The sequence below is a fragment of the Aplysia californica genome, unplaced genomic scaffold (assembly GCF_000002075.1).
Source record: "Aplysia californica isolate F4 #8 unplaced genomic scaffold, AplCal3.0 scaffold00044, whole genome shotgun sequence".
NCBI classification, from domain to species: domain Eukaryota; kingdom Metazoa; phylum Mollusca; class Gastropoda; order Aplysiida; family Aplysiidae; genus Aplysia; species Aplysia californica.
The window spans coordinates 95,099-109,738 of NW_004797314.1; the positions used below are offsets into that span (position 1 = coordinate 95,099).

General features: G+C 41.8%; 1 protein-coding gene across 2 annotated transcripts; it reads left to right on the forward strand.

Annotated features, from left to right (window-relative positions):
• The first annotated feature begins 5,856 nt into the window (after positions 1-5,856).
• Positions 5,857-12,089, forward strand: LOC101857171 (serine/threonine-protein phosphatase 6 regulatory ankyrin repeat subunit A). Of its 2 annotated transcripts, none has more exons than XM_005092304.3 (3): positions 5,857-6,493; positions 8,352-8,582; positions 10,998-12,089. In XM_005092304.3, the coding sequence occupies exons 1-3, from the start codon at positions 6,380-6,382 to the stop codon at positions 11,955-11,957; spliced, it is 1,305 nt and encodes a 434-aa protein (XP_005092361.1). In that variant the 5' UTR covers positions 5,857-6,379; the 3' UTR covers positions 11,958-12,089. The 2 variants fall into 2 exon arrangements, with proteins under 2 accessions (XP_005092361.1, XP_035824073.1); XM_035968180.1 differs by lacking the exon at positions 5,857-6,493 and adding an exon at positions 6,804-6,826.
• Positions 12,090-14,640: the final 2,551 nt, after the last annotated feature.

Genomic DNA, 14,640 nt, shown 5'->3' on the forward strand with positions numbered 1-14,640 from the left:
CACACACACACACACACACACACACACACACACACACAAACAAATACGAACACAAACTCGCAATTTTACTATTTGCATGCTCAGTAAAAGTGTTCCCATTCTTTTTCTACGAGTGGGCACATTTTGTCTTGTAATTGCATCATGTCTTTTGTGAGATGTTTCTTGCCTTTTTCCCACCCACACTGTGCGGCTGTATGGTCGGTTCACAGCCTCATCCATCCATCATCCTGTTAGGAACCTGCTTCCCATCTAACTGATCCGGGTAAAACAAATATTTTGCTCATTCTGATCCACTGTTATTACAGCAAAGATTAAGGAAGTAATATTAAAAAACAAACAACAATTCGTCTTGTGTCTCTTTTTCCCTCCCCTGTAGCTTTGTTTGTTTTAGTAGGAGTTTTACGGCACTAGCAACACAATAAGGTCACATAAGTGCCGAAGATTAGAGGTGTTGCAAAAGAGTTAACAAACAGAAAAAGAAGGAGGTATGAAAAGGACGATAGACGTTTGGTAAGAAAGAAGGAGCAAGATACACCAGATCATGTGACAACAACCACCCACCAGCATTTTCCCTTTTGTAGCCAGCACCCACTTCTGTCGCTTTCAAGAGACTAACATTTTCGTACTTCCCACCCCCTAAAAGTATTTCGAAACGGGGCATCAAGTAACCCCTATCGCCCCCCCCCAAAAAAAATTTAAAAAAAAAAAAATGCCAGATCGCCCGCAAATGGGCGATATCGTCCAGATTGGAAAACATTGGTTTAGAATATTTTACGCCAATGTTAAACGGAGCTATGTGGAAAAAGCCTACAGAATGATAATAAAATGTTCAAAATAATCCCATATAATGAAAATGTGAAATGGTATCGATTTCACACGCCTATCGACACTATAGGATTATTGAAAAGACGTGACCTCCAAGTTGAACGTCCATCTCCGAAAGGGCCGAACCTAACTGGACATTCCTGTAAATTGCTTTTCCCAAGGACACACCATCAGTCCAAGCAGGGGCTCGAACCCCCAAACCCGCAATCTCACGATTACGGATCCGGTAGCCTAACCAGTGGACTACCAACGTCACCAACACAATTTAGATCATTAAGGGTGCAGACTTTGAATCCGCCTGTCAGGATCAACCTGGGTTGAGAGGAATACGACACCCCAGCGGACATACCGAGATTCTCAATAAAATTCTCCCCACAGGGGGCATCCAACTCAGGTCTCTTGCGTGCGAGGGCGAAACGCCTATCTACTACACCACAGATTCCAGTGTAGTGAAGAGAAAAGCATCGGCACAACACGGCAGATAAAATTTGAGAGGAGGAGTCAATTGTGGCTGGAGTGACATATTGATGGTATTCCTCTTTCTGTTTTAAAGTCGACTAACGATTGTGAACATTTTACGCCCCTACAGACACAATTTAGGTTTTTAAAAAAGCTGGGTGCTTCGATCTTACCTGTCGGGTGAGATATAGTATCCTTGTCAGAAGATAGACGGAGATAGGCCAACTTGATAGATGAACTATATGGAGTATCGCGTTGAAATCAGGCGCTCGTCCCAATAATGCTATCAAAGAAACTGACCTTTTCCTCCAGTTGGGTAATTAATTATTCATATTGAATTTGCTTTTGTGGGCACAGCACCTTAAAAACTTAAAAACACATTTCTGTGTAGCTCAAGGACCCTCAAGCTTTGGAAGTCACCAAACTTTGGTGACCATTTTCTCGCTCATTTTACCACTGAACCCAGGCGACCCCCACCGTTTCAATCTAAAATATCTCTACTTCTATTTAAGATAGATAGGTGTTTTAAAATCAAAAGTATGACAAATGAACAGGTTTTAATATAACAATAACTATAACTCCATATATAGTGGCGTCCAAAAGAAACTAGAAAATGTAATCACCTAATCATCGTGTTATATCAAGCTTGGCAAATTAATTGTACGAAATCTGAGAAACGTAAAATTGTGGTCGCGAGTATACTTGTATTTGGTTATTGCTCTGTTTTCCATTTTGTTTGAAACTATCATGACACAATACCGTAATAGAATTGTGCTTATTGAAGAGACAAGATTTTAATTCTCAATTCATTGGATATTGCAATGTATCTCCATTGTATCAATACTGATGCTCCCCAATATATTCTCGAAGACAATTTTATCTGTCTTTGATTTCATACAATTTTGCTAAGCCTGATTTTTAGGGTCACTTTTAAGTAACCATATCTCGGGCTTCTCTCAACATAGATGAATTATTGATGTGTTAGATGATGCAGAATTTATTAAGCTTTATATTGGTATGCTGCATGAGCGGGTAGTTCAAGGCTTTGACACGATGATTGGGTGGTTACATTTTCAAGTTTCTTTTGGACGCCACTGTATGCCCAAAGGTTGATGCTGGTCATGGCCTCATTGTCTGTTTTAGTTTTAGGTAAATACCCCCCCTCCCCATTGAGGATGCCTTAAATCTAAAGACAAGAAATATTTACGTTAACTAGAGCTGTATTGAGCAGATGGTCAGGTTATATTGCAGACTATTACGATAGAGGTCCAGAATTTCTTAAATCGAAGGACCGACAATGCTAACAGAAGAAGTACAAGGCGCCATTGATTAGACGAAATTTAATGGGCAAACGCCAGGCTCAGACAACATACTCACTGCAATGATCACAGCGCTAGACGGAAGGGGTATTAAAGAAGTAACGTGACGTTGCTAACACCATAACAACACCGGAGAGGTGCCAGAAGAACAGGAAAAGTCAATCTTTATAACATCGCCTAAAAACCTGGAACAGCAGAATGTGAACAGCACAGAAAAATCAGCCTCGTTGAGCTATCTTACTAAAGTCCTCATGCTGATCAAATTACCAGGAAACAGAAGGAGTTGGGCATTATCATTGTAAATGTGTGCTCTAGACTCTAAATAACCCCCTACCCCCTCCAAAAAAACCCCCCAACAACAAAAAAACCCCAACAACTCCACCCCTTCCCAACCCACCCACCCTCCCCCTATTGGTAAAAAGAAAAGAACTCGAGTTGAGAAATATGAAGATCTCATTACCATATTATTCTTTGTTTCCGACGCAATTACTTAAGAAGGCAAAACGCACCGGTTCAAAGGCGCAGCAGTGGGAATCGCCAAAAATTCCCATTCAAATACTTTTAATTCTTTTTTTTATGATGAAAAAGGTTCTGGCCCACATCGACACTACTTAGTTCATTGTGGAGATGGACTTCGACCCTACCTGTCAAGGCCAAACTGGGCTGAGAGGGATAAAACGTCCCTACAGAGAGAACGTGACGCTCGATAAAGATTTTCCCTACACGAGAGTCGAACTCCGGCCTTCTGCGCTAAATAGGGAAGCGCGTAACAGCTACACCACAGATGTCGGTCTTTCCTTTGCATCGTCGTAACAGGGTTAATCAGTGGGAAATTGGACTTCTATACCCGTGCTTTTCACGAGGTGAACCGAGGCTTGTTTTAGTACACTATGTAAGTGTTTTACAGCACTTGCAACACAATAATTAGGTCATACAAGTGCCGAAGGTTAGAGGTGTTACAAGAGAGTAACAAACACAAAAAAGAAGGAGGAGAGATAAGGACGATAGATATTTGAAAAGAAAGAGCACTCGCCAACCACCCGCATTGACCGAGGCAAACATGAGAGTTAGGACAAAAAGTAAAAAAGAAACAGGTTTTGCTCCTCCCCACGAGATCTCATTTGGTAGAAGGACAGCACTACTTAACAGTATATATCACTCCCCCCCCCAACACAACTAGGGTGAAGAAATGCCCCCCCCCCCTCCCCAAACCCCATCCATCCCCCAACTAAGGTGAAAAATCATTGACATCTCGTTCAACCTGAACGTCAAAAGAGAAAGGCACGCCTGCCTGGCACTAATTATTTCTAACAGGAATGACCTAAATGCGTGGCTGATTTCTTGTAATTAATGGCGTTTTACGCCTCCCGCTACAATCTGTAATTAGTAGGCCTACGGTTAACGACGTTAGAGTATTGACCATAATGACAAAGAAGGGTTTTTCTTCACTCCTTAATCATTATGTTCCATAGGCTGTTGTATAAAGCTCATGTTCGCAGAAAAACGTTGGATTTAATTTACACCTTTTTTTGAAGACGTTTAACAAACTCTTTGTCCCCCGGAAAAGATAAATACCCCTCAATATCGTGCAGCTTTAATAAGAGCTTTACGGCACCAGCGACACTATTAGGTCATATAAGTGTCGAAGAACAGAGATGCTCTTAGAGATTAACATACAAATAAAAGAAGGAGGAGAGATAAGGACAATATTTTTGTGTAGAAACGAAGAAGCAAACACCCACCAGAGCACCCTCCAACCACCCAACTCAACACCGTGCCCTTCGACAGACCCGTATATTAAGTATTCGGGAAGTAACGAGGCCTCGTATTAGGGCCTACAACCCCCCCCCCCCACACACACACACAAGCACACACACCCAAAAGACGTTACACACACACACACACACACACACACACACACACACACACACACACACACACAAATCGTTGCACACACACGACAAACACTTATCCAGATAAACTAGGAAACTGATAAATCGATGTATTATTTTCTTTTACGCCACCTCTGCTTTTCTAATATTATCACTGTTACCAGTTTGTGTTTAATTTCTCGCCATCGCAACCATTATCATCATCATCATCATGATTATCATCAGCAGCATCACTGTTGTGCAGTTGAAAAATATGGAGAGGAGACTTGAATATTGTTTTGAAAATTTTAAATACCCCCCCCAAAAATAAAAAAAATTTTAAATTAAAAATCCATGCATTTCGCTCTTTCGAGCTTCATCAGAAACACACCACTGTCATCATTTTAAAAAGAGTATTAACAATGAGACCAGGAAAAATTTCGATTACTTTGATATCAAAATTGAATAATAAGAATAAAAAGAATCTTAGTAGGCTACTAAGAGTAAGATGGCTTCCCCTCTTCCCTCATCGTCATGACCATATTACATATATCTGAAGCATGTGTTTACAGAAGACACACACATAGCCGAGTTGCTCAACGATAGGCCTCGCCGAGTTGTCTTCATACGGGTAAGAGCGCCTCGCACAGAATTCCTGGCGAAATCGAGGATCGACAGCAAGAAAATCGAAATGACGAGTTGTTTTGAAAGCCCAGTAAACGCGGACGAGAGAGAGAGAGAGAGAGAGAGAGAGAGAGAGAGAGAGAGAGAGAGAGAGAGAGAGAGAGAGAGAGAGAGAGAGAGAGAGGGGGGGGGGGAGAGGGAGAGAGAGAGAGAGAGAGAGAGAGAGAGAGAGAGAGAGATGGGGGTGGGGGAGAGACTAGCACACGATTTTCTAGAGTTTGAGAGAGAGAGAGAGAGAGAGAGAGAGAGAGAGAGAGAGACTGAGGGAGAGGGAGAGAGAGATTCTACCTCACGAGTTGAGAGAGAGAGAGAGAGAGAGAGAGAGAGAGAGAGAGAGAGAGAGAGAGGGGGGGGGGCTGGGGGAGAGACTAGCACACGGTTTTCTAGAGTTTGAGAGAGAGAGAGAGAGAGAGAGAGAGAGAGAGAGAGAGAGAGAGAGAGAGAGAGAAAGAGACTGGGGGAGAGGGAGAGAGACTGAGGGAGAGGGAGAGAGAGACTCTACCTCACGAGTTGAGAGAGAGAGAGAGAGAGAGAGAGAGAGAGAGAGAGAGAGAGAGAGAGAGAGAGAGAGAGAGAGAGAGAGAGAGAGCAACTCTCGTACACAATTCTAGAGATAGAGCGAGCCTGCTGGCATCCACTCTTCCACGGGCGTGCGTGTGAGTGCAGGAACGGCGGAAGAAAATTTATCCCGAATAACTTAGTCTGAATCCAGATTCGTCAACACGCTCACACACGATCGACTAATAGTGGAAAACTTGTCAATATGGCGGGCTGACACTCCTGTGAGCAAGTCTAGGCGTGAGATTATCTCCAATAATATTTGAAATCTCAACAGATTTGAACTTCTCACTTCATCATTTTCTCTTTTTATCCCAATATTTATGCTCTGGAGGAATTTCAACTTCGTTTGTTGTGCTGAGGCGAAAGTGAAAGAATCGTTTATCGATACTGTGTTAAACAAAGTCAATTGCGGCGGATATCTATCGATCTACCTATCTCTCAGTTTCTTGTTATATTAAATGGTGAAACATTTTGTAATAAATAGCCCTTGTGAATTTTCATCCTTTCGTTCGTGTAAACTCTGTATCAACGGACCAGAGTTTTAAACACGGATTTAAAAAAAAGTCACAACCAACACTTCCTGAAGGAGCTGTCTTCCCACTGTGCAAAAAGGAAAGAAACATTTAAGCTCAAACCCACACTTCTAGACCTTTGTACAAAATGAGTGCCAAGAGGTTGTACAGAATATCTGGAGATCCCTCGTTAGAGCTCTCTTACGCGGAACAATTTGACCTGCAGTTGTACGACGCTATCGCTTGCAACGACCGAACGCAGGTAAATTTTAGGATGTTTTAAAAATATGGTACCAGTAATTTAATCATGTAGTAGTCTAACTGTACTGGCTATTGTCTTTGAGTCCCCTACATGATATTACATAATTTGCGTTATGTTCCACGGCAGAGTGGAGCATTTGAAGGTGTAGTGTGAGCTACGTTTTACTTGTGTACCTTAGTAATGGTAGTAAGCCAGACTGAACGTTTTTTTATGCCCCCATCGACACAACGTAGATGATTTAGGAGGCGCACTGCTTCGATCCTGTCTGTTATAGTTATGACCAACCCCAGCTGTGTGTGATACTGCTTTCCAACGAACATACGGAGGAACTAGGTAAAATGGCTTCCCTACTCGGGAATCAAAGTAATGTCGTCAGCAGAGTTTGTGGTGTAGTGGTTGGCACTGAAAACCCGAGTGTTTATCGAGTATCTCGGTCTTTCTGCTGGGACTCTTGTATCCATCACAGCCCAGGTCGGCCCTGGCAGTCAGGGCGGACACCCGACTCCACATGATGATCTAAACCATGTCTACGGGGGCGGGTGAGGGGGGGGGGGGTTACTAAAACACCAGCTTTAAAATTAAAAGGAAACAGCGTGCAGTCACGAAGAGAGTACATAAAAAGTATTATGCAACAAACGCTGACAGAGAGCAGATGTGGCATGGTTCTGTATGATATCAGGCACTGTTATAAATATGTTGTCACTTCTCGGACTTTTGTCCTATAATGATTGACATAGACACGTCAAATGTGTAGATTGTGTTTGTAAGATTTAAAAACGATGCAAGGATGAAACGATAAAAGACATGCTTAGTGTAGAGGCAATGGCATCAGTTGAAATCTACCTATCTGACTCCTGTGTCGATTTTGGTCAATACCAGCATTCGAAGATTGTGAGAAGCTACTCATTAAATTTTGTCAGCAGGTCTCACACAGGCTTGAGGGTCGGAGGTCAGATATAGATGGGGAATGGGTACGTGGTGTCACTTTGCTCACCTCTTCTGTCTGAAAGTTCTGCCACTAAAGCGCCATATTGGGCTCACGTTGAAGATCAAGTGCCCCTGCTGGGAAAAGATCTGTTTTGTGTTTAGTTTGGCGTAAACTAAAACGGCCCCAACCACAGCAGCAGTAACAACAACAAAAGAAAAGAGAATAACGTCGTTGACACACAGAGTATACATCACACAATGAGCTTATTTCGAAGAATTGAGGAATCATTCATTATGATTATCAAAACGGTTATCGAAGTTTTTGGGTTTGAGTAAAGAGAAGCAAATCGACCCATTGACAGTCATTTAGTGCAAAGAAGAATCAACAGCGATATGCAGGAATAACTTAAGGAAATAAAAGTAGCGCCCTCCAACCACAGGCGCATCAAAAACAAAGAAAATACAGTTGAACCTGCTCTGACAACAACAAGCCCAAGACAATCACCCGTACAAAAGATCATTTCCCACTTCACCCCTTGCGTTTTGTCTGTATGATAATGAAATGATCCAAAAGAACCACCTGTCCAAGACGACCACTTTTGAGCTTGGGTTGAGTAAAAAGAAGCAAATCGACAGAATAACGATCTGTAGTGCAGATTGCAGAAAGTGGCCACGGACAGGCAAGCCTGTCGTCGACTGCTCTCCGCCGTATGTACCTGACGGTATAGGGAAAGAGTAAGGAAGTAAGTAAGTTCAGGCAAGAAGCAAGACAGATAAACACAAACAGAGGGAAAAAGAAGAAGAAGAAGAAGGACCTATCAGTAGCGCCCTCCAACTCCAACTAACCGGATGCCCACTTTTCTCCTCGACAATGGATGGTTATTTTAGGTAGGTTCTACTGTAGACATGACATATTATTATGATGTTTCAGGTTCGCCTGCTACTGTCCCACCACAAACGTGGGCTGAACAGCCCAATCCTGGTGGTGAGAGAGAAGATGCTAGAGAGAAACAGCCCCATGCACCTGGCCACCTACTACGGTAACGAGCAGATGCTCCGCTTCTTCATCGAGTCTGGTGGGGACGTCAACGGACAGGGTGTCAATCTGAAGCGAACACCGCTCCACATAGCGGTCATGAACAACCGGACACACTGCTTTCAGGTACCTTAGCTTGTCTGAATTTTGAGTTACTTGAAGACTTTTTTTGTAGGTGTTTTTTTAAATTTTATTTGTTTGTTTGATTGTTTGATTGTTTGAGTGAAGAGAAGCATATAGACACAATAATGATCATTGAGTTATGAGAAAAAGTCAGACAGACAGAAGCAACAGGGAGAAAGTAAAGAGGTAAGAACTACCAGTGGTGCCCTTCAACCACCCGCTTATTTTTACGCCCCCACCGACACAATGTAGATCATTTATGAGGAGGGTTTCTGACCGCCCTACCTGGCATGGCCAACCCAGGCTAAGAGGGACACATACAACATCCCAGTAATAAGAACCAAAGACTCAATATGACATTTCTCTCCACTCGAGTCTCCGGTGTGCAACAGCGGAGCTCCAAACTGTTACACCACAGACTTCAATTTCAGTGAAGAGGAGCACATCGGCACATCGATGATCATTTAGTGCAGGAACAAAATGAGACATGTAGAAATAGACAATCATGGGGAACAGGGCCAGACTAATAGGAGGGCCTAACGGTCCGAGGGGTGGGGCACCCACCAATGTAATAGTATATCAAGCAGGCTTTTTATATAGAACATATACATTTATAGTATCGTCGAGTCAGATACACTGCGTGAATTGGACTTCAGCGACATCATCAGAGACTTTGTCGCACGAAAACCGAGAAGAGTGTCTGGGCTGTTAGAATTTCGGCTACTAGTCTGCAGTGTATGCACTAGGGAGAGTTGGAAAGGGGGCGTCCCTCCTCCCAAGCGGGCCCCTGGCATCCCAGATGCTTAATTCAGCCCGGACGGGAAAGAAAAGAAGAAAGACCTAGGCTACGAGTGGCGCTCTCCACCTGCCCACCAAGTGACTGGATATGCTATGGGTTTAAGCAGAAAGAAACAGTGACACCATAATTGCCAGGGAACAAGCAAGTCAGATAGACAGAATCGTACAGAGGGAAATGAAAGTGGTAGGGTCTACCATGCATGCCGTGACGCCCTCCAACCACCCACAAATAAACTTTGCGAGTGGAAATTTGAGTATGGAAAAGCACGTATGCACAACAACGGTAGTGCAACGTAAAACAGATCGACAGAAACAACAGAGGGGAAAGAGAAGACGTACGACCTACGTGTTGCCTTTCAACCTGAGAGCGGAAACTTATTTCTTTACTAAAACACTAACAGCGACATAGATCTAATGATTCACTGAAGACCCGCATTCTGGTCATTCGACGTGCTGCTGTTTTGGGCCGCTTTTAAAAAGAAGCCCAACTTTGTCAATAATCTGTCCCCGTAGTTTTATGCACCCCGCACAATTTAGCAAAAAATGATCATTTTTTGCATAATTTCTTATTATTTTCCTTTATCATTCTTTAATAAACAGAACCACATAATTTCACATTTTTGGGCCCAGTTTGCATAATTTCAGAATTTTTCTTGCTTAAAACGACGGGCACAGAATAATACATTTTCAGTTCTGCCTTATTTGTCCGAAACCTAAAAAGGCACGCAACAAAATTCACATTACGAAATATGCAAATTCGTATTTCAGATTTAGGCTATGGTGCAAAATGTCGTCCAATTTTGCCTTTCGTCTGCTGATCTGACATATCATTACCACAAAATTACAAAGTTCATCTGCTCAGTATCTAGTTTTGGGAAATTTGACGAAAATATTTTTTAGTTTCACAGCATTTTAAGCTTTTCGGGTGCAATTCTTTGAATATCTTGATAAAGACTCAGAACAATCTTTCGATCTGATAGAGCAGATATAGATTGAGCATTTATTGTCTGACTTCGTGGTTTTTAATAACTCAAAACGGCCAAAAACGTCAGATAGAACTTTATAATTCTGAGGTAGCGATATCGCCCTACAAAGTACTGGCATGAACATGGAATGTGTTAGATATGGTTCCTTAAAGGCTGAATAAAAAAATAAAAGAAAGGATATTGCTGACAGTTTATCGGTGAGAGACAGACTACTGAAGGTGACCATATTTTCGTGAAATAGTTTAAATATAATGTAAGTTCTGAGGGTTAAGTATGGCAAGTATACATAATCTTCACGTGCTTGTAGTTGTAGGCAAAATCGTCAGTGTACATCTTTTCCTTTTGAAGACACTACCCTGAGGAGACAAGAAACCATGTCTGTGGCATTGTTTGTGTACGTGCTGTATACTGTATAGTTTGATATTAAACGTATAGAAACGTTTAGTAAGTAGTAAAACGGAAACTATTTTTATTATCCATTTAGGAATACAAGTATGTTGTAACTTATGAAATTTAAAATATTCTGCGTACTGTGTATGCAACATTGTTGCCTAAATTTTGAGTAAGTGATAGTACAATATAATACAAGACATGTTTTGATTTTCCCTTCGTATTTGCTTTTGATCTTTCCTAGGTGCTCGTTGCAGCTGGGGCTCTTCTGAACCTGCGCGACATCTTCGGGAACACCGCCTGCCACTACGCGGCGCAGAGCGACCGTCGCCACATGCTAGACATCCTGCTACACATGGGCGCCACCATCAACGCTCAAGATATCTCGGGCAAGACGCCGCTCATGAAAGCCGCCATCTACAACAGAATTCACTGCGCTTCCCGCATAATGAGAATCAACGCAGAGCACAACATTTCTGACAACAACAACGAGACAGCGTTGCATTTCGCTGCGAGACACGGTGCCTCTGAAATTGTTCAGGACTTGCTTGCTGTTGGGAGGTGTTCCCAGTTCGTAGTGAACGTATGGGGCAGCACGCCGCTGATGCAAGCGGTGGAAAATAAGTGCACACAAGTCGTGCGAGTTCTCATGCAAGACAGCTGTAAGGTTTTAGTGGCAAAGAACACCGGCAAAGAAACAGGATTTCAGTTAGCTTTTAGAAAAGGAAATCCCAACATCATAGAGACTATGCTGCTTGAAATCTTGGGGTCTGTGTCAAACACGCTATTAATGATGAGGACACACGATTGGGATTTCTCGGAATACACCAAAGCTTTGAGCGAAGCTTCTGGGAAAGAAGTCAGTCTGTTTCAGCTGGCGGTTCATATTCACTCGTTCCCAGTGTGTAAAGCGCTTATGAAGTTCGGGTATGCTGACCATAGAACTCGTGGTGAATTGATCCAACACGTTGAGAGTTTGGGAGACACTGAGTCGCAGGAAATCAACGATGTTTTAGCTTTATTGGCGGGGTTCCGGGAGAAACCTTCCCTCAAACATCTTTGTCGACAAACTGTGCGTCGATCCATGGAAACAAATCTGTTAAAGAAGATCCAGTCCCTTACAGACCTCCCAGTGCCTGTTCTCGAGTACCTCTCTTTGAAGAAAGAGTTTGAGGACGTTACAGCAGAATTGAACACATCGTGACAAAGGCACAGCACACATTTGCAGACAGTCTAAAGCAGAAATGCTGTGGTAAATTAAACGAGGTTTCGGACCATCGTGTGATTCACTTTGGCGGAGCTTGAGAGAGCATTAAAAATCTGTTTAAGAAAGGGCTTTTTGTATCTAAAACCTTATTTGTCTTGCACATTTTTCATTTGGTGACCGAGTGTGCATTACTACCCCCCCCCCCCCCCCCCATTTTTTTTCAAATTAAAAAATTACCACGCGTGCCCCTCATTTTCCTACTCTGGCGAAAAAGTAAGCTTTTGCACACAACTCAAGTTATATCAAAAATATAAACTTTTACCAAAAGGCTGTACATTACATGCACTTGTACTTGTACTGCAGTAACTAAAGAAAACGAATGCAAAATCTGAGATCTCTCGGACGATCACTCATACTGCGACATCTCTCCCCCCCCCCCCCACCATAACCCCTCGTGCCCAACAGAAACATTTTCTTCCAGAACAAGACGCACATGGTAAAGGTATCGCAAGCATCTGGAGTAAGCCCCTCCACCTTTCGTCTACAGATGTACATCATGACATAAGACTGGTAACTAGAAGAACGTAGAAACAAATCACTCTAAAGCGATTACCTCCAACTTTGCCATTATACATGATATAATTACACACTACTACGAGCGACTCTAAACCCGTCATAGCTATGTGTCCTGGCCTAGTGGTTAGGTTAATGGACTCGTCATTGTGAGATTTTGGGTTTGGGGGTTCAAGGATCAGCTCGGTCCAACATTGCGTCAGGAAAGGCACTTTTAATGAATTTGTTAAACTGGCTTGGTCCTATCGCAGATGGACTTTAAATTCGGAGCTCCTACCTCTTGAATAACATACCCTACAATGTTGCAAGAAGCGTTAAATTCTTACAATTTCATGCTTTTGCTAAAGTTTTTAGTTTTTGTAAGTTTTACGGCACTTGCAACACAATATGGTCATATAAGTGCTGAAGATTAGAGGTGTTACAAGAGAGTAACAAACTCAAAAAAGGAGGAGAGATCAGGACGATGGATGTTTGATAGGAGAGAAAGAGCAAACCACACCATCACACCTGCCAACCACCCACTGCTAAAGTAGGTCTTCTTGTACCTTCCCTTCATATTATGTGGAAGATGTCAAGCAGTTGAACGCTTTCTTAAACAATTTTTGAAAAGTGATTTAATTTTCTTGTAGTGACACATAACATCCCCAACAGGCATTCTCAGAAAGTATTATGTCAATTAGAGTTAGTAATAAAGAAAAAATATTTGGTCTAACCCTTCTAACCGTCTTCTTCATTTTTTGAATAATAAAATTGACTTCGCTTCGGAAGATAGAAGTCAAATCCAGCAGTATACAAAAAAGTCATCTTAATACTGGAAAATGTTTTTATCTGAAATATATTATGCAGCATCCACTAAATTTCAAATTAGATCTTTTTCAGACATACATGTACTGATGTCTGTGGTATAGCAATTACGCACTTTGCTGTCCTACGCAGGAGACCCGAGTTTGATTCATGAGAGGGGAGAAATTTTTTATCGAGGATTGTATCTGTCTCTCTGCTGAGACGTTGTATTCAATAAGTTGGCCCAGACTGGCAGGATTGGAAGACTCCCTTCTAAATAAAAACTAAATTGCTTAAAAACACCTACGTAGAAAAAAAAAAAAAACCCATGTAAAAATAGGTTGTAGTAATTTAGGGCTGGAATTGTTTAGTTTTCCTTTGCAAACTCAGTCCATTTTAAACAGATGGTTTGTGATGTTTCATTAGTTATGAATCACGAGTATAACTTACTCCCAACATTTCTAGATAAAAAAAATGTAATTGTTTATCCCCCCATTGACAGTTTAGATCTTTTAAGAGGCCATTTGCTTTGACTGGAGACTGGTCAAGGCCAATCCATGCAGAGAGGGATACAGCATCCCGCTTGAGTTATAGTAAAAAAAAAAAGTATCCCTGCTCGGGAGGAAACTCAGGTCTACAGCACCACACCACAGAAGCCATATTTTTCTAGATGGTTCTACAAGTAAATCCAACAAACTCATCATATCAACAGAATGGTGGTCCAATCCAAAGAAGAAAGGAAAAGAAAGGCAAGATGAGAAATCCAGAAATTAAACAGAAGGATGTGTGATTCACACTGAGACAATTTCCACAGTGTTTCTTAAACTAAACCCATATGGCTTCTTCTTCTTAACAAAAGTCCTACATTTCGTTTTGTTGGCATTAAACACCTAAATAGGCACAAACAGGACTATTTAAAATAAGGAGAATTTCCTCCCCTATCAGGAAGAGTATTTAGAAAGAGTATTTGTACTATTTGGTCTCAGAATTTTCACACGTTGGCTATAATTGTACAAAACTGCTACTGCAGCTATGCCTTTTCAAAACAGAAATATTTTGATTCTAAAAAGACACCCCCCTCCCCCCAAAAAGTAGATGTACATTAGATTTTTCTCACAAACACAGAACCTGGACAAACCCAAGCTGTGGCTCAGCTTGTTCTTCTGAAGATCTTCATGTACATTTATCAAAAAGCCAAATTATTTCTGGTGTAGATAAGGCACACATTTGTAAAGTAGCCAGTCTTAGAGAGAAATGATCACAATTTTTTTCCTTTTGGTAAGGAACTTTGTAAGAACATAAAAAAAACAGAGTTACAACTGCA

Excerpts from the sequence above, each read along its gene's own strand:
- LOC101857171 (XM_005092304.3), top strand. The coding sequence starts at position 6,380 with ATGAGTGCCAAGAGGTTGTACAGAATATCTGGAGATCCCTCGTTAGAG. Across the intron at positions 6,494-8,351 it reads CTTGCAACGACCGAACGCAG|GTTCGCCTGCTACTGTCCCA; the intron begins GTAAATTTTAGG and ends ATGATGTTTCAG. Across the intron at positions 8,583-10,997 it reads ACCGGACACACTGCTTTCAG|GTGCTCGTTGCAGCTGGGGC; the intron begins GTACCTTAGCTT and ends GATCTTTCCTAG.